General features: G+C 44.7%; 1 protein-coding gene across 14 annotated transcripts in view; it reads right to left on the bottom strand.

Moving 5' to 3' along the window:
* TJP1 (tight junction protein 1) overlaps positions 1-24,241 on the bottom strand; it is a 1,155,396-nt gene that overhangs the window by 329,509 nt on the left and 801,646 nt on the right. For all 14 annotated transcript variants that reach the window (XM_085644067.1, XM_085644073.1, XM_085644075.1 and 11 more), the window contains 3 exons: positions 22,949-23,117; positions 22,527-22,671; positions 15,222-15,355 (listed from right to left, as the gene is read on the bottom strand). In XM_085644067.1, the coding sequence (XP_085500193.1) occupies positions 15,222-15,355; positions 22,527-22,671; positions 22,949-23,117 (448 nt within the window). The remainder of the gene's footprint in view (positions 1-15,221; positions 15,356-22,526; positions 22,672-22,948; positions 23,118-24,241) is intronic.

Raw genomic sequence — 24,241 nt, 5'->3', positions numbered from 1 at the left:
AGCGGATAGCTAGCAAAGCATGGGAGAAGAAGATAATATTTTAGGCACACTGAAAGAGGAGGAGAGTTCTGAGAGGAGATTATATAGGACAGTGGTGTTCTAACTCTAGATTGTTGTTGTTAATTTTCTTGAAAGGTACTGCAGCAGAGTGGCATTAAAAGGTTACACGCATAATTTTATCCCCCCTTTATTTAATGAAATCTAGATTCTCTTTTCATTTCATTTGGAGAATCGCCATTCTAAAGCAATTGAACACAGTTCACGATCTTGTAGGAGTACAAAGATAAACAAATAGTGAGGATAATATGCCTGCTTCCAATATGGAACTACTTATGCTTACTCTGGGTACAAGAAATATTCTATACAAATGGAAACCCTTTTCTAACATTTTCGAGTCAGATATGGTAGGCAAGGTTGTGTTTTAGAAGGAGCGCCGATAATATCTCTCTGGTACAATCTTCTCAACTTTAAGCACAACTGGATTGATGTCTAAAGAAGATTCAACCACCTTAGAAATGTAAGGTGACTTATCGTATGAGTTACTTACCTTCGGTAACGATGTATCTGGTTGAGAAGATTCTAGACGCAGATTCCTTCATGTAGAATTATCCCCAGGCGTGAGACTGGATCCGGAAAACCAGGCGTCGTCCACATACGTGACGTCAGCAAGGTCACATAAATCCCACCCCGGCGCTCCTACGTCAGTTTTCTTCAGAGAACTTTTCCGCGCCACAACGCGGAGTCAGCAGACAAAACAGAGTATAGGAACAGTGTGCGAAAGAGCAGAAAAAGGAATGGTGAGGAACAACACCCTAAAGAGCAGCGCCCGGCACTGCGGTACCCAAAGGCACGGAAAGAATAAAGAACAGAGCAGCAACCCAGCCAGTACATGTGAGAAAGTGACTCTGTATATACTGTTCCCAAATAGGTACAGGGTGTACAGAGTCCACAGTCCCCAGAGGCTTGACAAAGGCTAAAGTTAGATATAACCTTACTCTCTAAAGTGGTAGCTTGGTCGAGCAGTAAGGCAGTATCAGAGGACAGTGTAAAGCATTTGTTGTACACACTCAGTCAGCAAATGGTCTGAACTCTAGGCCAATGGTTTATATATAAAAAATATATGCTTGTTTTATTTTAGAACCAACAATTGGATTTAAAATATACTTTCTCAGAATGAGATGCTTTATATAAATAATTTTGCAATATGCAATTGACTTTTGTAAACAGTTACAAGTGGTTGCAATAGGCAACACTATTTTAAACACAATAATGCATTGAGTTCAATGGAAGTTTCATGTTATTTGCCACATATTACTTTTAGGATTACTTTTGAAATTCCAGGACTGGATCCTAGATTCAGTCCTGGGTCAGTACTTGGAATCAAGTGATAAAAGTCGACTTAATTACTGTGATGATTTTTAGACAATATTTTGCTATTTTAAGAGTTGACACTTAGAAAATAGTCAATGATTCCCTATGGAAGAAAATTCAAGTTACAGGTATAGTATGTTCTCGTTACCTTTGTAATCCAGTACTGGGTGCCTACACTCAGTACTGGTACCTTTATCCAAAACAGGTAAGTAATTACGGCAGAGTTGAGGTTTTGGGCATAGACTCAGGGGTCCCCCAAGGTCAGGTAGGTACAGTTGGTTCACTCCCGGCAGCACTAGGGCAGCCGGGTGCAGAGAGAGTTAGGCCCAATGTTATCCTATTAGGGATAGGTGGGCCTTGGTTGGTGGCTGCTGACTAGCAGGCCACGCGGCTGTGGGAGCTGGGCTCCTGGTCACTTACTCAGGGCAAGTGGGGAAGTAAATGGGTGTAGAGGTTGCACTGCCAGGGCCACTCGGGCAGCTGGGTGCAGAGTGCTTTTGAGCCTTCGGGCGCTCAATTGATTTTATTGGGAAAACTCCGGTTTAGAAAAAGACTGCAAGCTTGGGGACGAGGATTCTTCAGGTGCCACCACCACTTCCAGAGGTAAGTTGGAGGATAGGTAGGTACCCCGGGTTTGGGCACAGGGAGCCGCGGGGCGCCGGGTGCAGGGGTGCCTTTTGGTGTCGGGAAATCTTACCCTCTGTTGATCGCGGTTGGGGGGGCACCTTGTTCTGAGGCTACAGGCTTCTTCAGGAGTATCGAGGGAGGTCCTTGGGTGCCGGACTCGAGGTCACAGTCGCCGTGGGGTCGTCCTCGTGGTCTTTGTTCACTCCGGCACAGGCCAGGCTTGGCTGGTGCAGAGTGTGCTGGATTCGCGGTTCCGGGCTGCTGCCAGGGATTGGAAGTAGATTTTGAGTAGAGCCTCTACTCAACTCATGGGAGTCCCAGGTGCTCAGAGTCAAAAGGTAGCCAGGTCCTCCGGGGTTTGTGAGGTTGCTGGCCACAAGAGATGCCGGGTTGGAGCAGGAGCAGGTTAGAGGGTCGACAGGCCGGTAGGGCTGGGGCCAAAGCAGTTTGTGTCTTCCTCTTCTTAGCAGCTGCTGGGCAGGTCTTCTTTCTTCTAGCTCTTCTTCGGATTTTGGAATCTGGGGAAGGAAGGTTCAGGGTGCCCCTAAATACTAGATTTAGGGGCTTTACAGGTAGGTGAAGGGCAGGGACCAATGGGTCCCTGTCCTGGGGTGGGTACACCCCTATCCTGCCTCTCTCCTGTGGGAGGGGGGCAGTAGCCTAGTCCTGATAGGGTAGGGCTCCGTATCTTCAAGATGGCGAGAGCCCGGAGATGTGCTACACCTCGCCTCCCCCACCTGAGGGGTGGGGTTGGCAGGCTGGCACATCCCCTGTCCTTATTTGGGGTTTCCGGCCAAGCTTCCCGCCAGAGTGGGGGGTTGCAGTGGCCTGGGGAAGCTCACAGAGGCGGCATGCCTTTGAAGCTTCCCACTGCCCATCCTGGGGGAGGAGACTTAGCACCTCGCCCAGGATGTGCATTGTTGCAGGACCAGGAGGGCAGGGGCTCTCCTACCCAGGGGTCCAGCAACATGTCTGCTGTGTGGCAGCCTAGGTAGCCTCAGAAAAGACATGGATTGTAGGTTAGGTTTTAGGGGGCATCTCTAAGATGCCCTCTGGGGTGCTTGGTACATTAAGTCCCACACTGGCATCAGTGTGGGTTTAATGTGCTGAGAAGTTTGATACCAAACTTCTCAGTCTTCAGTGTTGCCATTATGGTACTGTGGAGCTCGTGTTTGACGAGCTCTCAGCACCATGTACTCTTAAATGGCAGCACTGCACTTACAGTGCCCAGGAATGGACCTGGGTACTGTAGGGGCACAGGGCTCCTGCTCCTGTGCCCACACCATTGGCATTGGGCACCCAGCTAGAGGGGTGGCTGATATATGCCATGACAGTGTAGGTGATGGGCATGGCACACAGGGATGTGTGCCATATCGACTCTTTGTTTTGTCTTGCACCCAGACACACAGCCTGCAAGGGCAGTGTGTGTGTGTGTGTGTGTGTGTGTGTGTGTAACGGTACAGGGCCTCTAAGGGTGGCACAATGAGTGCTGCAGCCCTCAGAGGCCGTCCCTGGTCACAAGGCCCTGGGTACCTATGGTACCATTTACCAGGGGCTGACATGTGGCCAGGGTTTGCCAATTTGGGTTTTGTGTGTTTAGGGAAGGAGCATAGGCCCTGGGCATCTGATTGGCAGGAGTCCAGGGTACACTCAGTCAAAGTACATTCAGCAATTCAGCAAAAAGTGGGGGCATACCATGCAAGAAAGATGGCACTTTCTCACAGTACAGACACAGCCCCCCACGGAGACAATGGACATATGTAAAAATGTCACAATAACATGCAACAGGACTACAACCCCAAGCAAAGACAAGGACGGGGAACCAGACGGGGACACACAGGGAACGACAAAACACCAAGACATCCACATCACAGAGTGTGACAACCCCCATCAGGAACAAGGACAGAGGCACAGCCAAAAGACCCCCAACCTCAAGGATCGCAAAGAGCCAGAAGTACCAACAAACCTATCCTCCCATGTGACAACGGGGAGGAAAAAGGGACAGCCCGACAGAAAGAGGGAAAGAATGTACTCATAGAAGACGCAGCCACCCACAGGGAAGCGAGTGCAAAAGACCAAATCACAAGCCCTCCCAGAACGTGGAGGAAGAGCGGGCCTTGAAAAAATCTGCGGCTAGAATCGTCTCTACCAGATATATCGTTACCGAAGGTAAGTAACTCGTACATCTGATAGAGACTACTAGCCACAGATTCCATCACGTAGAATAGATACCCTAGCCATACCAAAGAGGAAGGAGGGTCTGCTAGAGGACCCCACCCACCTGGGCATAACAGAGGACCGCACGGGGGCAGAGTCCGAAAACAGGACGAGGAGCCATGTCCCCCAGGCAAAGGGAAACCCCCGCCAGCAGGAGGCCACCAACCCCAAGGGGGTTGGGGGGGTTCGGGAAAAGAAGAGAAGAAGCTATCTTGTCCTCACTCAGCAGAGGAAACAAGGCAAAGAACAAAGAGGCCAAACACCCCACGCCAGGCAACAAAACCTCCGCCCTAGGCCAAGGAAAGGAGCACCGAAGGGGAAGAGCAACCTAGAGACTCCAAGGAGAAGAGGCAGAGCAAAGGTAATCCCAGACAGGATGACGCCGGCAGCAAGAAGCATGTGGAAGCCGAAAACGGGACCTCAAGGTCACCCAGGAAGAATCGCAGGGACAAACTGCGCCCACAAGAGGGTACAGAAGTCAGGGACCATCCCTTCAGGGAGAGCGTTAGAACCGAGTGCAAGTCCCACTGGAAGCAGCGGAGAAGGCAGGATGACAGTCCCACTAAAGCCCCAAGAAGGCACAACGGTGCAGAAAGAACAAGAGGGCGGCACTGGCAAGCTCCGCCAGACGCCAGGGACACCACAGAACGAAACAGTCAAAGCAAAAAGGCAAAGGAGCTTGCATCCGCAACATACCATATCGCCACGAAGAGCAGAAGCCCGCAGGCGACAACAACTCCCCAGCACATACCAGGGCTATATAACAGCCAACACTGCCCCACATAGGGCATGTCATATCCCAAGACATGGGAACGTCTTAGGAGGAAACTTCCGCAGTAGAGGACAACAAAAAAATACCTGCGGCAAAAAACCCCGCAGGAGGCCTATCAAGCAGCCAGAGGGTAAACGCAAAAGGCCGAGCATGGTGTAAAAAACCCAAAGGAAAAACACACAGTCAAAAAGGGCTGGCCAGCAGCCAACAGAACCACAACCTCAGCAAGGAGGACTCGAGTGGCCATGAAGCACACAGAAAAGACAACCAGGGCGTCCCACCCCAATGGAAGAACAGCTCCAAGAACCAGATCAACACGCAGGTCACTGAGGAGGAGGAGGAGGGGAGGGGGAGGAGGAGGAGGAGGAGGAGGAGGAGGAGGGGTGGGAGGGGTGGGGCGAAGCCCCGCCAAGGACCTCTGGATGGCAGAGTCCGCTGGGGCATGGAACAAAAGAGCACCATCGAAGGGAAAGTCCACCAGCCGTTCTCGAACATTCTCCGGTAACACACTGTCCCGAAGCCAGGCATGGCGACGAAAAGCAACCGAAGAAGTCATGGCACGACCCAGCACCTCTGAGATGTCCAGAGCGGAGCGAAGGATAAATGCCGCCAGCTCCCGACCATCCAAGACATGGTGTCTCAAATCCACACAGGCACCCTCCTGAGAAGCGGCAGACATAAGAGTCTCCGTCGAGTCCCACAAGCAAGAAGTGGCCCTAACCAAAACACACAGTGTGTTAAGGGCCCGCAGAGCCGCACTGGTCGAAGCAAACATATATCCAGCCAGCGGGCCTCCCGTGACGGGGGAGACAACAGTAGCGGCAAAGCAGGAAAGGCAGACTGCAAAAGGGAGCCTCTGGTCGAAGGGTTAAGAGAAAGGGACACCGGATCACGCGGTGCGGGATGGTGGCGGTGCAGAAGGTCCTGGGGCACCGGGTCACCCGTGGTGGGACGGCCCCAAGTCCCCAAGAGAGAAGAGTGGCGTGAACCATCGAAGGGAAGCAAAAGTTCCCTACCACCAGAGCCCTGATGGAGAACCTCCAGAAGATGATCTGCGGGGAAATGAGTAGCTGGATCACCCATGCGCAAAATTCCTACAGCTGTGGAAACAGCGCGAGCGAAAGCCGCACCCGCCTCCGTAGGGCCCAGCGGAGTGGAAAGCAGCTCCTCGTTAGGTGACGGCTGCAAGCTAAGGTGGCCATCCCCCAACCCAACCGGAGGAAGGAAGCGCCAAGGTCGGAAGGAAGGAAGGAAGAGGGACTTGCGGCTCCTCCGGCAAAGACCGCAGGATCCGCCTTTAGACGACGTCGGGGAAAAAGCCACAACACGGCGGCCCATCTCCGGCAAGGAGGACACCAGCAACCGCCGAACCTCTGAAGAAGAGGAGGCGTCCTTAGACAAGCCAACGACCTGACGTCGGCCAGGCGCCGAATAATCCGCAACCTGAGGCAGGACACCGTTGTCGACCGGCGCCGGAGGAGACACCGGGGCGACCTCCGACACAGCACACGGCACAGGAGACCGGAGCTGGGCCGGAGTCGCCTGGGTGGAGGGACGAGAAGGGCTGGGGAGGGACGAGGAGTCCCCTGCCAGCCGCAACCCATGACAGGGCGAGATGGGCCCTCCGCCGACCCCTGTGGCGCCACCAGGGCCAGCAGCCTCCGGCGCCGTAGCGGTGTCACCTCGGCCTCGGACAAGGCTGCCGCCTGTCCCGAGAGGGGCTCGGGGTGAGACCCAAGCCCCGGCGCCCTCCCGCTACACCACAGGGACTCCCACGGGAGTTTGCGGCGAAGCAGAGGCGCCATGGTCCGAAGGAGGGAACCCCGAAGGGCCGCACCCCAACGGCACCACATCCTCAGAGCCTGGATCCGAACCAGTCGGCGCTGGTTCCGGAGCCACCGGCGACACCGCAGAGTCCCTCGCACACTGCAAGGGATCCGCTGACGTCCCTTCTGGGCTCTGGTCGCCCCCACGCCGGGAAATAGCAGATAAGTGGACGACACGCTGGGCCGCACCACCGGCGGAGTGCCCACACCCCCGGCAGGCCGGAACCCGACCCTCGGGGACAAACTGCTACACTTACCAAGAGGTGAGTGGCGCTCTTGCGACCTGGGAGAAGATCGAAGTCGACGAGGGAAGCCGCGGATCCGAGAACCCTCCGCAGGGGCCGGGTGAGATGACGACGCCGACCTGGACACACGAGCCGAAAGAAGTTTCATCCGGCTCTCCCGCCGGGATTCCGGCTTCATCTGCTGGCACGCCTCACAATCAGTGGAGTTGTGGTGCTCTCCTAAACACCACATACAGATGGGGTGAGGATCCGTCGCTGACAAGAGGCGGCCACACGACGTGAAAGTTTTAAAGCCCGCATGCATTCGCATACTGTTCCCACACACACAGCAATAGCATAAGGGGATGGCCTAAACAGGCCCAGAGCACAAAACGGATCCGCATTGCACGCAGAAAATGAAAAAACTGACGTAGGCGCGCCGGGGTGGGACTTGTGTGACCTCGCTGATGTCACGTACGCGCATGACGCCTGGGCGGAGTCGCCTGATGCCGTCCCCCCCGGCGTGCATGGATGCTGGGCATAACGTTTTCCAGATCCAGTCTCATGCCTGGGGATAATTCTACGTTAAGGAATCTGCGGCTAGTAGTCTATCGGATAAAACATTTATATCTTTGTGCTTGGATTAACATGTCATGTATTCTTTCTGTCTTACAACATATAAGATATGAGATTGTACATTTTAAAAAGCAACTTGCTCTATCTTCTTTCTGAAGCCTTAGGTCAAGTGATCTACCATCTACCGGCATACCTTACTATCAGGGCCTACAGACTTTTTATTTTTCTCTTCAATTATTCTACTTTAAGTATTTTATGATTTATGGTATGCTTGTGATGCAGACATACCAAGAAATTCTCAGTTTATTGTTCCTTCATGGTCTTTTGTTCAAAATGTTTTGCAGTGTCCGTGATATGGACCAATATCGCCCGCCCCAACCAAAAAAAGAAAAGAAATCACTGGATAACCATTCTATGCAAAATTAGATTTGTGCATGGTCCATATTTGGTTTATCACAAAGCCCAAAGGCCAACATGTGACCCCTGATGCAGCTCACCTGGCCATGAAGTCCTACTTAGAATGTGTATGCCAAATTTTTATTATGAGGTCTGTTAGCTGCTTAAATGATCAGGAAGGCAGGTGGCATGTGCTGCACTGTCCTGATGAATCTGTCTGCAGAAATGTGATTGTAGAGATACAAGCAGGCTGGAATGAATACCATTGGTGGGATCCATACCATTCATGCACACAAATTATTAGACATTGGTGCTCATCAGTCCTGCCTGTCAGAACAGGAACCCTGGTCACAGAGCAGGCATGATCAAGCTTTGGCCTCTTTCACAACAATACTCAACCCAAGTTCTTTGAGATTGTTCCTTCAATTAACACTGAGGGACTCTGACCCTAAGAGTTTTCAAAAGGTGTGCATTTCCTTCATTTTCAGACGGGTCTTTAAGGCTTCTTTAGTATAGTAACCAGCTAAAAAAATAAAACGAGATTGTGTCATGAAACCCAATGTCTTTGTTTTATTGCAAATAACCCAATTAGGTAAATATCTGGCATCATCTGGAGTTTGCATATAAATGTTTTTCTGCTGCTAAAAATCCTTGGGGCAAGTTTGGGTTTACAACTAAGGGGTGCAGGTCTGTTGAAACTGAGCAGCAATAAAAGTCTGTGTGATCTGTGTTGCATTCTTCCAAGTAAGTTTCCGTGTTTTCCAGCCAGGCACAGTTTAGATTTGATTGCTGGGACATCTGTCAGTCAACCCAGGGCCTTGGGTTTCAAATATGGTACTCTTCAGAGGGACTATTCTCTGTGCATGTCATGAGAGCTCACCATGTTGCACATGAGAGAGCACGTGCCCTTATACTACTAACATGGAGGCGATCCAGGTTTCTGTATACTCATTCAATCATTTGTGTCTAAGATGACTCCAGCCGTACAGCTTCAGCATCAACTGAGTCCAAGAAGCTAGGGTGAGTTACGAACGGCAAGTTCCTCTCATAACACATATAAAGTATTGGGGACACATTGTTATCTACAACCAGTCAGCTAAACACTATAATCAGACAGCCATAAACACTCACTGCATTTTGTTCAAAGCTGTATATAAGGGCATGAGTAAATTCTAGATCTTTCAATTGAATTCCCCCCAATGTGTTATATAATAATTGTATGTATTTGTCGAGAATGATCAAAAAATAAATATGCCCATGTCTGTTTTGTTACGGGCTGGCATAAGAGTGATTGAGCTTTTTTATGTGCCACTGAAAGCCAATGCTCTTCTCTCACTGCAAAGATAGAGAAGCTAAGTAATACAAATTGTAACTGTTTTAAGTCTTTCTATTATCTAATGAGAAGGTCCATCTATCATCTACGGAGAAGGTGACCATCTGGTAACTCAAGGCTGCTCTTCAAAGTCAAAACACTCCTCAACTGTCTTGAACATTTACCGGAGAACTTGAACTCTGTTGAACTAGCATTAGCCAAATCAATCCTGTACAATCCTGTATTTATACTTGTCATTCTAATACATACAGTTTTGTATTCCTAATGTGAATAATATAGCTCAAAGCAGTACAGTGCAAAGTAAACAAAATACTGCCCTGGATAAATAGTTCATCCTTTTTCGGGTCATTCTCTGGCTTGTATATATGTGGTATTCTTATAGCATTAACGTGGATGAAAGGCGTCCGGGAACAATCCTGTGTGTGTGGATTAGCAGGGGATCAAAGTACAGAAGAAGTCATTGATTGGGCTTTGGAGCATTGAAACTGTCCCTGTGCTGTTGCATGATGCCTCAGTTTCAAACAGAACAAGGGTGCAGGAAGGGACACTGATATAGTAAATTATTTGTCAAGTCATGCCTCTCTAAGGTGCTCTTGTGCTTTTACCATAGGAGTAATTCTGGTGCTGAGAAGATATATGGGGAGACAACATAGGAACCTGTTACACTGATGCCCACTATGATATGCTTTGTACTCTGCTTGGAAAAAGGAATGCCCAGCTCATCCCTGTAAATACCCAAGATCTCATCACCTGTCTCACACTGTCTTAGGTTGTATAGACTGACATTGCAGGTTTGAGTGATTCTCTGCTCCGTCTGTGAATAGGCACTTAAATCATAGATTGACTAAAGTGCCTTCTATGCCACTTTGCACACACAGAGGGGCCACATGTGCAAAACTGTTTTGCCCTGCTCATGATAAAAGTGCCACCATTAAGTATTTGAATTGGTGCACGTGTAAACACTGCAAGCATGGAAATATCACATACACACCAAACGCAGGCACAGTTGCCATGGACAGGGAACACACACACAAAAAAACAGACATACGAAAAGCTCCACAACAGGTTGCAATCCAATACGGATATATTTATTCTGTAACAGACTGACTTAGACAAGGAGGGTGCAAGAGAAGATAATTCTGGAATGTACAGGTGCCATGTCTGAAATTTCAAATGCACTGTAAAGTGCATACTGTGAGACCCGCCATCGTTGCTCCACAGAGAACCTACAGCAGAAGTTGTGCAAACAGGGCCACTATTGCCTCCAGTTTCATTTTAGGAGGAATAGGTCGGCTGGCAGGTGATACATGAGAAAAGCAGAAGAGGTGACTTAGCTAAGTTATATGGCACTGATCAAACTTCAAAGTGGGATACATAGAAAATGTTTTTCTTTGATATGATATTAAAATAAAATGGGAGGAATAGATTCATTATCTTGGAACCTACACCCCACTCTAACATAAAACATACACATCAGGTCTATATCATGACAAATCTACTTTTGGGCGCATCCCCTCACGGTTCACAACAAAAATGATACGTTTTGTAAAAAAAAAAAATGTATACTTTCTCCCTTTGCTACTAGATGGCAAAATATTCAAATTATGAAAAACAATCAGTTCTCATCCAGCAAACTAAACACCTTCAGCGAGGAAATGGTTGTAATCATGGGGCGAGACATTCTATGAAAGGTTGACAGGGTTGGTGTAAATGTTTGGTGAGGCGGAGGTGCGATTTTAGAATGAATGTCAAGTCTCTGCTCTGGAAAAAAACGTTAAGTGTAATAATGATGGAAACTATGAGGATAGATTGAAAGCTATTATTTTTGTCAAACAAGGAAATCAATTATTATCCGTCTGAATATATCAGTCTAGTCAACAGTTCATTCACAATGCCAAATACACTGCTGCATTTAAAAATGTTCTCTTCTTAGAACTTATTTTCTTTATTTTGCTGACAAACAAAACTTATATATCTACACATAAATATATACACACGTTAAACATCAAAATATTGCAAAACCAATTCTCTTCCTTGCCCCTTGTTGCCCATCTTTCAATGTGTAGGTAATTAGAAGATTTTTCATCCATAATCCACCTTGAGGTAGTCCACAAGAAGCAAGGAGTCAGACAAAGATCCATCTGTATATTATTTGCTCCTTGCTGTCTAAATTAATCAGCTCAGAGTTCATTATGTACACTAAGACTCCGCCAAAATTATTAGAATCAACTTGTTTCGCTCTATATAGCTGTGGCATCCTTAGAACCAAATAAAGACAAGGCTACAGGCAACTATACAGTATATGTTATGCTAATTGACTTGTAATTGCATTTATATAGAGCTTACTACCCCTGACGAAGCGTCAAAGCGTTTTTTGGCTAGTAGCATGCTACTCTGGAACTCAAAAGGATCAGTGGTGAGTTACTATAGTGAAATATGAAATTAATTTGGGCAGTGGATATGTTAGTCTGTTATATGGATTGAGAACGGATAGTGGAGGGATAGAAGAGGGAAAGATTTGCATTTATGTAGCACATTCTACCCCTGATGAGGCGTCAAAGCTCATTTTCGGCGAGTAGCACACTACTCCTGAACCCAAAAGGATCAGTGGTGCATTTGTATAGTGAAATATGAAATTAATTTGAGCAGTGGATATGTTAGTCCATTATCTGGATTGAGAAGGATAGTGGAATGGATAGCAGAGGGAAAGGTTAGCATTTATAAAGTGCTTGCTACCCCTGAGGGGTTGAGGAGGTTTTAGACGGGTAGCACGCTACTCCGGAACCCAAACAGTATTAGTGGTGAATTGGTCTAGGGAAATATGAAATTCATTTGAGCGGTGAACACGTTAGTCTGTTATTTGGATTGAAAGGCTAGTGAAGGGATGGAAGAGGGAAGCATTTGGATTTGTATAGTGCTTGATGAGGTGTTGAAGGACTTCTCGGCGAGTCAACAATGTATAAAATATTTTTATATATACAATCTTGTCATGTACCGCCAAGTAACCACCGCTAATAAACTAATCCCTATAGCTTTCCATCATTATTACACTTCATTCTTATGTCCAGGATCGATGGAGTGATTTGACCAAACTAGTTTTTTGCACTACTGGAGAAAATCTGTGAAGACAGGATAGAGCAGCTTTTTGACATTGAAACAACCGAGATAGTTTTGCATTTTGAGGTGAAGCATGCTCCTTTGATTCAACGGGGACTATGATAAAACATGTAGTGAGTAGTTAACACCTGTTTCTCACTGCTGATCTGGTATTGAGAACTGTGCAAGACTGGTTTTATGTATATGTGCTGGCGCTGTTCGTTTGATCAGGTTTTCTTTTTTAAAGGCTTTTGATGGTAGTTCACACTGGATTGGGCATGTTATAGTAGAAGGTGGATTACTCACAACGATTAACGAAACAAGGATAGGCGACTATGGGAGGAAAATATATCAACTGTATACGGTTTCTGATAAAGTAGTTCCCAGAAACCAAACAAGTGGTTTGTACTTCAAATTTCTTAGCAAGCGAATCAATTAGGGAAGTACGACGGAATGAATGTCGGAAGGGAATGAATTTGAAGGTTACAGTGAAGCAGGTTAATGGGACAAAGGCTTAAATCTTGCATTATGTGGGCGCTAAAAAGGAGAATTTGTCTAGTCAAGAATAATAAAAGTTTGAATAAGAAGTTTAGCAGCATAGAATATGAGTGATGCATAGATTAACAAGCTGGAAGCAAGTGCGGGAAATGAACTAGTCACACTTAACGCATAGGTTAAGCATAACACCAAGATTATAAACATAGGGGCAGAATGATGGAGGAGAAAAAATGTGGAGAAGATTGGGAATAGTCAGGGAACTTGACGACTTAAGTTTTAGAAGAATTGATGTGAAGAGAAACAGATGGCATCAAGATTTAAGACTCCGCTAGACAATAAGAAATCGAATCATGCAGTGTAAAAGTGAGAGGCTAGAGATTGTAAGTAACATCTAAAAGAAGAGATGCCTGAAGAAAAGAAACTGGTGTCTATTCTTAGAACAGAAGAATGGTGCCCTGGGCAGCAATAGAGCGGGGAGGGCTGGTCAGACAAGAGTAGCCAAACCAGGATACTGAGTAGATGTGCTTGGAGAAATCGGACAGTTGACCTATATACCATGTGAGCACGGTTTGCCAAGGAGTGGTGGAACAATAATTTAAAAATCGAAGGAAAAATCAAGAAAGATATTTAGGGAATAGCTTGGAATGTCCTGCGGAGATAATGTGGTTAGAGACAAAAAGGAGAAATCAGTTCTTTTTAGTCAGTGGACAAACAGGAATCACTTTGAAACTGGGAAAGTGACAAGCGAGAGGCAAGATAAGAAGACTGTAAGATGAGACCTGCTCATTTGAGAAGTTTGAACTTAAATAGCCTTGACAATCTAAGAGGATGAGGGAAGTGATGAGTGACAGGCATGCGACGAGTGGCTGAGAGTTACCGAGGATGATAGTGGAGTTTAGGGAATAATCAGTATAAGGCAGCATACGGCAAAAATATTTGTATAAAGGGTGTTTTGGGAAGTGGTGTTTAGAAAACACAAAGTCACTATATTTCATAGAGTAAAACATCTATATTTAGCTATGAACGTTCCATCATTTTATTGAAGTGTGTGGAGGAGAGCGAGAGCACGAGAGACAGAGAGAGAGTATTTTCCCCCCAAAAGACACAGAGGGATCGCTGAAACTAATTCCTTTAGAAAGTGAGGATTCCGAGTCGGTGAATGGAAAACCTTGTGTGTTCATGTACATGTATGGTGTCACTACACTTAAAATCTTAACAACTACAATAAATATTTGTCTCTCAACAAAAAAAACAAAAAAAAGAAGGTTGTAGTATGATCGTATGTTATGCCAGTCAATAGGAGACACGTCTATCAATCACCAACAAATAGCACGTGGAATGGAAAATTAAAATATCTGGACTTTTTGGCAAATGAGCCAAAAATGGGATTTCAGCAACACTTTGGTCTAACGTATCTTGCCTATACAGAGTCCAGTATAGCATCTACAAGGAATCCAAATCTATAGCACACATAGGAATATCTGGTATACCAGCATTCCACCTTCCCCTCTGGCACTTCCTGGGTGAGAGTTAGAAGAGATACAGCATTGTTTTAAACATGTCAAGCAAAAAATAACGTAAACAACCCAATTTCCCGTAAGATCGCCTATGTAACCATAGAGGGAGGAGGGAATTATATCAACAGTCTCTTTGTAGAGTGGTGGCATTTGCATTAGCACTTGTGCAGACCAGGAGTCTTAGGAAATTGTAGAAATATTTGCCATTGACAGACTTTGTGAATGGAGGGTAATATTTCTCTGGCTAACATTACCGTCCGTTGGTTTTCACGTCTGAGAAACACTACAAACTGAGCAATTGAATGAAAAGATAAGAAAACAGTATTTCCCTTGATACGGTCAACATGAAAGAAATATCAACACAATTTGGGTTTCAGCCGTAAACTGCCCTAAAATTGCAAAAATACTTACAGTTAGGTAAGATACAAGACTTGGAAGGCATACGTGTTAAAAAGAAATAGGTCACTGTGAATTAAAAAAAAAGAAAAAAGTTCGACATCGGCCTACACAGAGAAGGAATTGGGTTATTCTGAGCGTATAACCTAGGTCGGTGTTCCAATAAATCAATGTTCAGGCCCTGTAAGAAATGTAACTAAAGCTCTAAAACATTAAGAGAAAAACACAGGCCACACGAAAACTTGGGAAAACTGAACTTCAGAAAAAGGTTAAAGGTAAACTGAACCCAAGCAGTGCAATCACCAAAAATACAACGGCGATTCCGTTGCACTTCCGACCAGGGGCGCAATGTTAATTTGTCACTAAAGGTACCTGGCAGAGGCGGTGTCTGTATTTCAATAAAAGCCTCTTCCGCCGTTTTTGATAGAGGGGTCTCTTGCGTAGACTTCACAGGTGTAGAGACAGCTCCAGGTTTTGCTATCCTGTCCTCGTCTCGACTTCGGTGACTAAACGGGTTGAAGAGGAAAGAGATCGTTGGAGAAAAGCTTCATTTTCTTCAATTACTTATTCCAAACATTATCTACACGTATTCGCCTTTTTTATCTAAACTAAACAAGAGAATTAATTTTCAAACCATACTGACATGTTAACAGAATACATCAACATTTACGTACAAAATAACGTTTCAGAAATTACATACTTAAATCAGAAACTCAGCCACATAATAGAGGTCCTTTCGTTACGGTCTTCATTCAAAGCGTCATTCATCGGAAACCTGCATATCTCTATCAACTACATTAGTGCCGCTAGGTGGCAGCAGAAGCTTGAAACCAAGCCAGGCTACCTAACAGGAAGGCAAAAAGCAAGCTATGGGGGGGAGAAAAGGTCTTTAGCATGAACGTAAAGTATTGATCCTGAAACACACAAACAAAACACTGGCAGGTTAAAGACACATATATGGAATACAGTAAAAATAAACATACTACTTATGCTAAAAATAATAAAAATAAACATTTTGAAAGCAAACCCAGATAGGTTACCAAGAGGTTACTGGGGTTAGACCTGCACTTCACGAAATATCAGCATGCTTAAAAATAGGTGATAAGTATCCGATCTTAAAATACTCTCACCATCTATTACATACTCTTTTTTCCATGGGTTTGATTCTTACCAATCCTTTCTTTCCTCCTCTATATGGTTTATTAAATTTATTAAGTTTCGCCATAAATCTTTCTACTACAAACATTGGAAAGAGAAAGGCATTTTTTATGTACACCAGTCGATCGTTAACAATTCAATTCTACCCTTTTCCCCAATTACAAGAGAAATTTAACTTTCCTGATTCTTGCCTTCCTCAATATGATACATTATCCCTCTGTTCTCCAATTCTTTTTACAAAACTTTAATTCCGATCCTATCCCCACTTTTACTCCTGTTACACCCTTATTTCAGACTCCCCTTGATCCTACTCCTAGTGCCTCATTTATATATAAAACTTTATCCACTCCTATCAGTACTAGCAATACATTTCCTATTGAATTACTTTGGGAACAAGACTTCTCTCAATCACTTACTGTTTATCAATGGGATAAAGCTGCCAGTACTACACAATCCCTATATTTTATTTATAACAGAGTTGTAATTACTCCTCTTTTTGATCCATAAAATTGACCAATCTATCCCTCCGTTATGTTGGTCCTGCCACTCTTCGGAAGGCTCGTTGATGCACTTACTTTATTATTGTCCCAAGGTATATGACTTTGGGAAAGCTATATGGTCGAAATGTCTCTTGATATTTTCTTGTGATGTTCCTTTTGCTATTCACAATATTTTTTTAGGTACCATATCTGCTGACTATGATCACCTCCCCTACAAAACTATTTTATTTGACCTTTTTATTGCTATTGCCTTAAAAGTTATATTAACATGTTGGAAAGATCATTCCAAGCTTTCCTTTTTACTCTGGTGGAATTTGATTTGTGATGAACACAGAATAGCTTCTGTTTCTCATTCTTCCATTTTTCTAAAGATTAAATCTGACTTACTATGGTCACCTTTTACTACATTTCTATCCTCACACTCACCCTTCTTATAACACCCATTTTTACTCTATCTCTGCACCACTTTTCTCTTCTTTCTCTCTTTCCTCCTTTTTTTTTTGCTCTTTTTCTTTCCTTGTTTCTCTTTATATCACAAAACTTTACAACCAACACACTTTCTCTTTACAATTCAACACATGTTAAAGCTGAACCTGTCGGTTTATTAATCCTGGTGTTTGATATTTTTCAGAACAGGTACAATCTGTGTAAAAAGGGTCCAATCGCTCCCGGTGCGGTCAGATTACATCGATGGGCGCTTTGACTAAAAACGAGAGACAGACTCAGTCGATGCTGTGAGAAGTGTGAACTCCTGAAGTTAGAAGGTAAGATCTTTAGTTATGCATTTGGACCACGACTGAGGTGACGACTAATCCACAGCAGGCTCAAGATCAATGCGGCGCAAGCACCTCCGAAAGTCTCTTAACCCCACAGACTGTGTGTGGCCAGGGGTTCTGCTTGGACTCAAACATTGCACATTGTGGGTTGAAGGTCATGAACAAGCACTGAGTAATCTTGATCCAAGCAGAAAACCACCAACTCAAAACGTAGGCCAGGCATGGCTACCGAACAAATGCTACTAACAAATACTAACAATAGCAATAAGAATCCTCTCGAAGTTGCGGGTATTTTCACATATCTTTGCATAAGCACCATTTAATAGGAACTGTGGGTCGCATGCCGTTAGTTCTGCACGCCGTTAGTGCTGCACTTCAAGAGGTTAAATCTCTTCCACTTCTGTACAAAGAACCATAATCATTCCCTTTTAAAGAATGCCGATTGGCCATCATCTGGTCCTGAAGAACAAGTTACTTAACTTCTTTAACACACTTTCTGGTGGATACTCTGACCGCAGCTTCCTCACCTTTTGAAAATGCCTCAGGCATCAGACTGGATCCAGAATTTCAAGCATAACCCCTAAGTGTTGGTAGGTAACAACGTGCAACTCCGCCCCGTTGTTCCACTCCAGAAGTGACATTCAGAACCGCATATAAGCTCTACTCATGCAAACTGACGTCAGTTACTTTCTACGCTGACCGTGGCCCCAGAGACAACAGCAGATAGCTCTTGACCAGTGCGCAGATCTTTACACGTTGGAGCTTTTAGACAGAAAAGAGTCCAGTTCATTGACCATGAAGGCAGGAGAGTCAGTGAGGAATTAGCAGTTAGATGGAATATCCACCAGAAAGAGTGTTACTAAAGGTAAACCTTATCTTCTTTTAAACAGAAATTAAAGCAGTAGACTTTAGGTGTTGTGTCTTTGAAGTGGCACAAACCAGAGTCCTGCAGGACCAAGTGAGTAAAGTGCTCCTTTCGTTGGAACTTGCTATCCAGACAACAATGCTTTCATGTGGAGCAACGCTCATGTAACAGGTTCGCCAATGTTCAGAAGAAGGACACCATGTGCCAAAGTAGTGGTGGCAACCCTAGTCCCGGTGAAATGAGCCCACAAGCCTTCTGGGGGCTGCTTTTTAGCCAGTGCATAGCAGATTATGGAGAAACAGTTTGTTTTTGCCACTGCTCTGCTCTTTTGCTGCAGCAAATCCAACAAAAAGCTGATCATTACACAATGTTCCCTGAAACAATCAAATTTGCAGGTGAGAGCTCTTTAGGATCCAGCTGACGGAGTCTCTCCTCCTTAGAAGGGTGAGGTGGAGAAAAAAATGATGGAAGGATGATGTTTTTCCCGATGAGAAAAGGAGTTACCACTTTTGAGAGAAAGGAGGCTCTGGTCCTCAACACCAGCTTATCCAGAAAGAATGTTGTGTATGGTAGAGAGGACCTGTAGTTCACTCACACACCTTGTCGATGTTATATCTGTGATGAAAACTGTCTTTAAAGCATGTAGCGCAAAGGACCATTGTGCAGCGGTTTAAGGTGAGTACAAATTAGGAACAGACTAGATTGAGATCCTACTGAGGCATGCTGAAGGGTGTAGGCGGAAACATATGTTGCAAACCCTTCAAAAAACGAATCACAACAAGTGATTTTAACAGAAAAGGCTGATCCAGCAAATGCTACAAAGCCAAAAGTGCAGACAAGCCACCTTTAACTGTGCCCAAAGTAAGTTCTTGCTCGGCTCAACACACAAGAAAAAGTAACACTTCAGAAAATGTGGCTTGAAGGGGATCAATCTCCCAATAACACACCAAGCAACCAAACAACCCTGCCTCACACTTTGTGAGGCAATATTCATCATAATGCTGCTAAAATCCATGAAAGCTCCCACAAATCGTGCCTCTTACTGATCACTATCATTGCTTAACCTTGATAACAAAAGCCTAGCAAAGATGGTAGCAAACTGAATGTCTCTACTTATGGAAGACACGATTTCCTCTATTCAGTCAGGATTCTTACCACATAGATCAACTTCAAATAATTTATGCACATCATTTGCTACTCAACATCATCTGCACCTGGAGTTGGAGGCGTTTATTTTTTTTTAGATGTCAAGGTCTTGCACTCCTTAGTGCGGCATTATGTAAGGCCCATACTGCATAAGCTGGTATTGGAGACTGGTTCTTAGAAACAATCGCAATGTTATATACGAAATCACCAGTCCGAGTGCAAGTGCACTGTTTGATGTCGGACCCATTCCTGGTGGGTAGAGGCACCAGACAGGGGTGTCCTCTCTCACCCTTAACTCTTAGTAGCCTTGAGTCCATGAATATATCATACAAAAAAAAATCCTGAATCTTCGGTCTCTGATGATGGGATTTGACTGAGCGAGTAGGCAGCTGTGAATACGATGGGCGATTGTGACACTTCACTACAAAAGAGGGCAGTTTGAGGTGTCCTTCTTAGAACTATACTACTTAGTAGCTCAGAGCCATTACACCAGGTGGTGGCAGCACCAGATAGATGGCTTCCATATTTTATGCCAGAGAGAGAGCAGACTGACGATGCCCCACTTGAATTGCTGTTGCAGCAAAGACTGCAGAGACGGGTTGGGTTATCAGAGGGAAGGTTATAGTGCCTGTAACAAGCTGGGCATGGAAAACGTGGAGCTCATCGACCGGTTTCTTAAGCCTATATTCATTAGCTATCACTCTGACCTGCACTCCACACCGACCACTCACTAGATAACCTATGGTGATATAGACACTATCCAAAGTGGGGCAGACGGATCTGGCACATCTATACCCCAATTGGAAGTTCATTACAATTCAAAAATCAATTCAAGAACCAATATGATCCTACCCCATTAGACATATTTACTTCTTTCCACCTACAAAAGAAAGTGCAGGAAAAGTTGCCAGGGTTTCTAGGGCACTATCTGAACTGGGGTGGCAGAGTGGGCTAAAGAATGGTGTTGGATTAAACCCAGATCAGTTGACTGGGGGTGAGTGCTTGCAATGTTCAACACTCCGTCCATCATTACCTTTGGTTTTTGCTTTGTTCACCATAAGTTGGCAGGGTATGCTCAGACGTGAGTTCCTTGCTCACTTTGCCACTGGATTCAAGCAAGCCTGGCTGAAGACGGCTGTAATGCCAGAAACCGGTCCTAGGAAGCTTGTTTCCGGTCCAGGGAAGACATGGCTTGGCAGTTCGGGTTGGACTGTTCCCATGAGGCACAGGGTCAGACTGATTTGCATATGGCCATATCTGAACTGGGGTGGCAGAGTGGGCTAAAGAACGGCGATGGATTAAACCCAGATCAGTTGACTGGGGGTGAGTGCTTGCAATGTTCAACACTCCGTCCATCATTTCCTTTGGTTTTTGCAGGGTTTCTAGGGCAGCCACACAGGTTGGATCCTGTGACTCAAGTGATCAGATTCACAGACTCTACCAAGCTTTAGACCCTAATTTCCATGTCAAGGGTGGTAGGGCACGTGTACCACAGACAAGCGTGGCAGTCTGAGATTGACAGGACACTAACCGGGTAGAAGTATTGGTGCACACAGATTAGAAGGGTATCCATAAACCATAAATATAAGTTACTCGCTTTAATTTCTTAGACCGGATGTATTTCACTCCAGAGAAACAGCACAAAACACACCTGCCAGATCCTACATCTCCCCCCAGTGTGGAGAGGCTCACGGGTTTTCTGCACCTTGCTTGGTCTTGACAGCCAATCTCTGACCACTGGAATGAGATTATACATACTATTTCAGACATGATGGGATACCGACCTGAGATGCAAGCATTGACAATTCTACCAGACTGAGAAGATGATTCCAACCGGTCATTGGTGATTTGTGTCAATGTCATTCCTGCTACAAAAGGCAGAACAGCAATACACTGAGGTAGAACCACTACACCCAAAAAAGAAGACTGGCTTAAGGATTTGGTTACATACAGAGATATAGAAGTCTCTGCAGTGACATATCACCAAATCGCCAAGACATATCATGCCCGCTAAGGGTACCTAGACATGACAAGCGACTTACTGGCATACGATTTCGATTTCATAATCTTTATTCGAATTTTATCAAATCCATACATAAATACAGACACTGCTGAGAAAACAACAGAATCTATGAAGTAGGCCTGTAATTGAGGGCAAGGTGAGACTACATGGTGCTTGAACCTAGACTGATAGAGGGGTGGCGGATAGGCGACAAGGAGGAAACTTATTACACAGGTCCAGTTTATAGATATTTGAAAGTATTAGCTTTACAATGTCTCTCTATTGCGTCATTCGTACTAAGGGATAAGAGTCAGAGGGGCTCTGTGTCATGGAAAAGCTGGCAAGATGAAACACATGTCAATGCCAGGAGTATTGTCCACCGCGGTGAATGTATATGCATGGATCAGTTTTCTTTTTGACAAGAAATAAATTAAAATAAAAAACAAAGGACTGATTGGGAGAAAAGGAAGGGAGAAGAATCAGAAAAAGCAGCAACAGGAGCCGCAACAGAACAATGTTAGTGTGAAAACATCAAACATGCGGTTAAGATTTGAAGGAGGTTTATTAAGCCCTTGGATTTTTTACAACTATGTTACAGTGTCAATTTGAGCTCTGGCTGTAGCGAGGTTGACCCTAGCCTACTGAGCGGCATCTTACTTTACTCATTATAGGAGTGAGAAATAGAAACATGTTATTAACACGTTAAAAGCACGCATGAATGTAATTCTCATAAAAAGTCATAAATAGCGAAAATCCTATCCACCTTCATTAGTTAAAAAAGCAGTCTGCTTTCGAAAATGATTTTTAGTAACCCCATTCGAAAGCCTTTTCTTCTTGTTTCGCCTGTATTCGTGTTTGAGCTTCTGAACTCTGCTTTCAGCAGTTAAGGTGTTACAGGATTAACCATCTTTGACTGCAGTTCGGTACATTGGCTACCACAGAATTGAATTAAACCAGAATCAAAGGAACATACTAACATGAAACAAACCTCGCAAATCCAACCCTTTAACGAGCTGATTACTCAAACCTGGGTGGACTGTTGCGTCCCTTTCGGCACAACGGGAAAACGTTTTTTATTCACTCTTTAAATGGACTCAAAACAACAACAAACAAGAAGCTAAAGAATAGAAAGGTCGAATAATTCATACAAGTGAATTAATGTCATTAAAGGTGTCCGCATGCACTTTGCGGTCAGTTTTGTAGTATAAAAGAAAAGTCTCGTGTAATCACCTGCCGCTGCTGGGCTGCTGTGAAGAGTGTCTGGAATGGTCGGACGGCTCTGATCTCTGGTCAGGAGACCGTGAACGGCTGCGGCGGGGCCGGTCATGTGATCGGCTGGAATGATCGGATACCAGCGACTGAATTTCTGAAATGTCTGTTAAATAAAAGTTGATTTTTCAATGAAATGGCAATAGGATGGTGTATGATCACCCCACAATGGTAAAATAAGCTTCTGTTAACACATGCGTTTCTACAAATAAGCCTCAAATATGGTTTTCTCCACTGCATGCTGTTCATAAGAAATCCTTTTCAAAACCCTGAAGCAAAGGTTTTGTCCATTTATGTATATCGGTCTGAGGTCCGGAATCAATAGCCTCAGTTTCTCTACCACAACTATTCGTCTTACCATCGTCACAAGGTCCTTAACGTACCATCTCTCTCAGAAGCATTTGCTGAATGAATACTGTCATCAAGATCTGGAACATTAAGCAGAGTTCCTCGCTCGTCTCGTTGTACCACCATTTTCAGCTTGCCCTTGGACCTTTCTATTAAAGTCTTTGCATCCGATAACGACATATTTTCCGTCACTGTGCCGTTTATCTGAAATAAAGAAAGTAGATATTTTTTTAAAGGCATATTAGATTCACTTACAACAAATGTATTTTCTATGCATGTATTATTAATTTTGCCAAAAACCTGCCACCACACTACCTTCTTCTTCAAATGAGAAATATATTTTGTTTTCTAAAATGAATATAAAACCGGAAAATAGCTCAAAGCTGTAAAATCACTTCATTTAACAAAAACAAAAAAAAAAACAGAAGCAATACAGAATTTAAGAATAACATATGTACCCACGTAAATTAAATTAAAGAAAGTAAAGAAATTATTCTATTTAAACGAGCTGAGATCTTGAAGGAGGAAAAACACTTTTTCAGCAACTGACCTATTCCCATTTTTTGTGGATTGATTAAACTTAGTGTATAAAAGGATAAGCATAAGAGAGCTGTTTCTCTGCAGCATGATCCTCAAACATCTTGTAATTTAGAAATGAGTCAGTCGGACCACACACCGACAGGACGTCAGTGGTAGTCCGACAACCAATAGTGCTTCAGTTCGACAGCCGGATTACAATCCTAAAAACAATTGATGGACAGAATGCAGAACAATGTCATACATTCACCCCAGTACAGAGATCTGGGCCTAAATCCATCGTTTTTTTGCTCACCATGCTATTCCAGTTTGAACCCAGCCACATGCAAATCAGTCTTGACCCTGTGCCTCATGGGAATAGTCCAGCCCGAACTGCCAAGCCAGGTCCTCCCTGGCCTGGAACCAAGCACCCTAGGACCGGTTTCGGGGTTTAACCCCTCTTCAGTCAGGATAGCTTGATTCCAGTGGCATGGAGAGCACATGACTCACGTCTGAGCATACCCGTCCGCTCAAGGTGACAAATGCAAAAACAACAATTGATGGACAGAATGCAGAACAATGTCATACATTCACCCCAGTACAGAGATCTGGGCCCAAATCCATCGTTTTTTTGCTCACCGTGCCATTCCTGATTGAACCCAGCCATATGCAAATCAGTCTGGAATGGCATGGTGAGCAAAAAAACGATGGATTTAGGCCCAGATCTCTGTACTGGGGTGAATATATGACATTGTTCTGTATTCTGTTCATTAACTGTTGTTTTTGCATTTGTCACCCCGTATGGGTCAGGT

This window comes from Triturus cristatus, chromosome 3_1 (assembly GCF_964204655.1).
Source record: "Triturus cristatus chromosome 3_1, aTriCri1.1, whole genome shotgun sequence".
Classification (NCBI taxonomy): Eukaryota; Metazoa; Chordata; class Amphibia; order Caudata; family Salamandridae; genus Triturus; species Triturus cristatus.
This window is presented reverse-complemented; position numbering and strand designations above follow the sequence as displayed.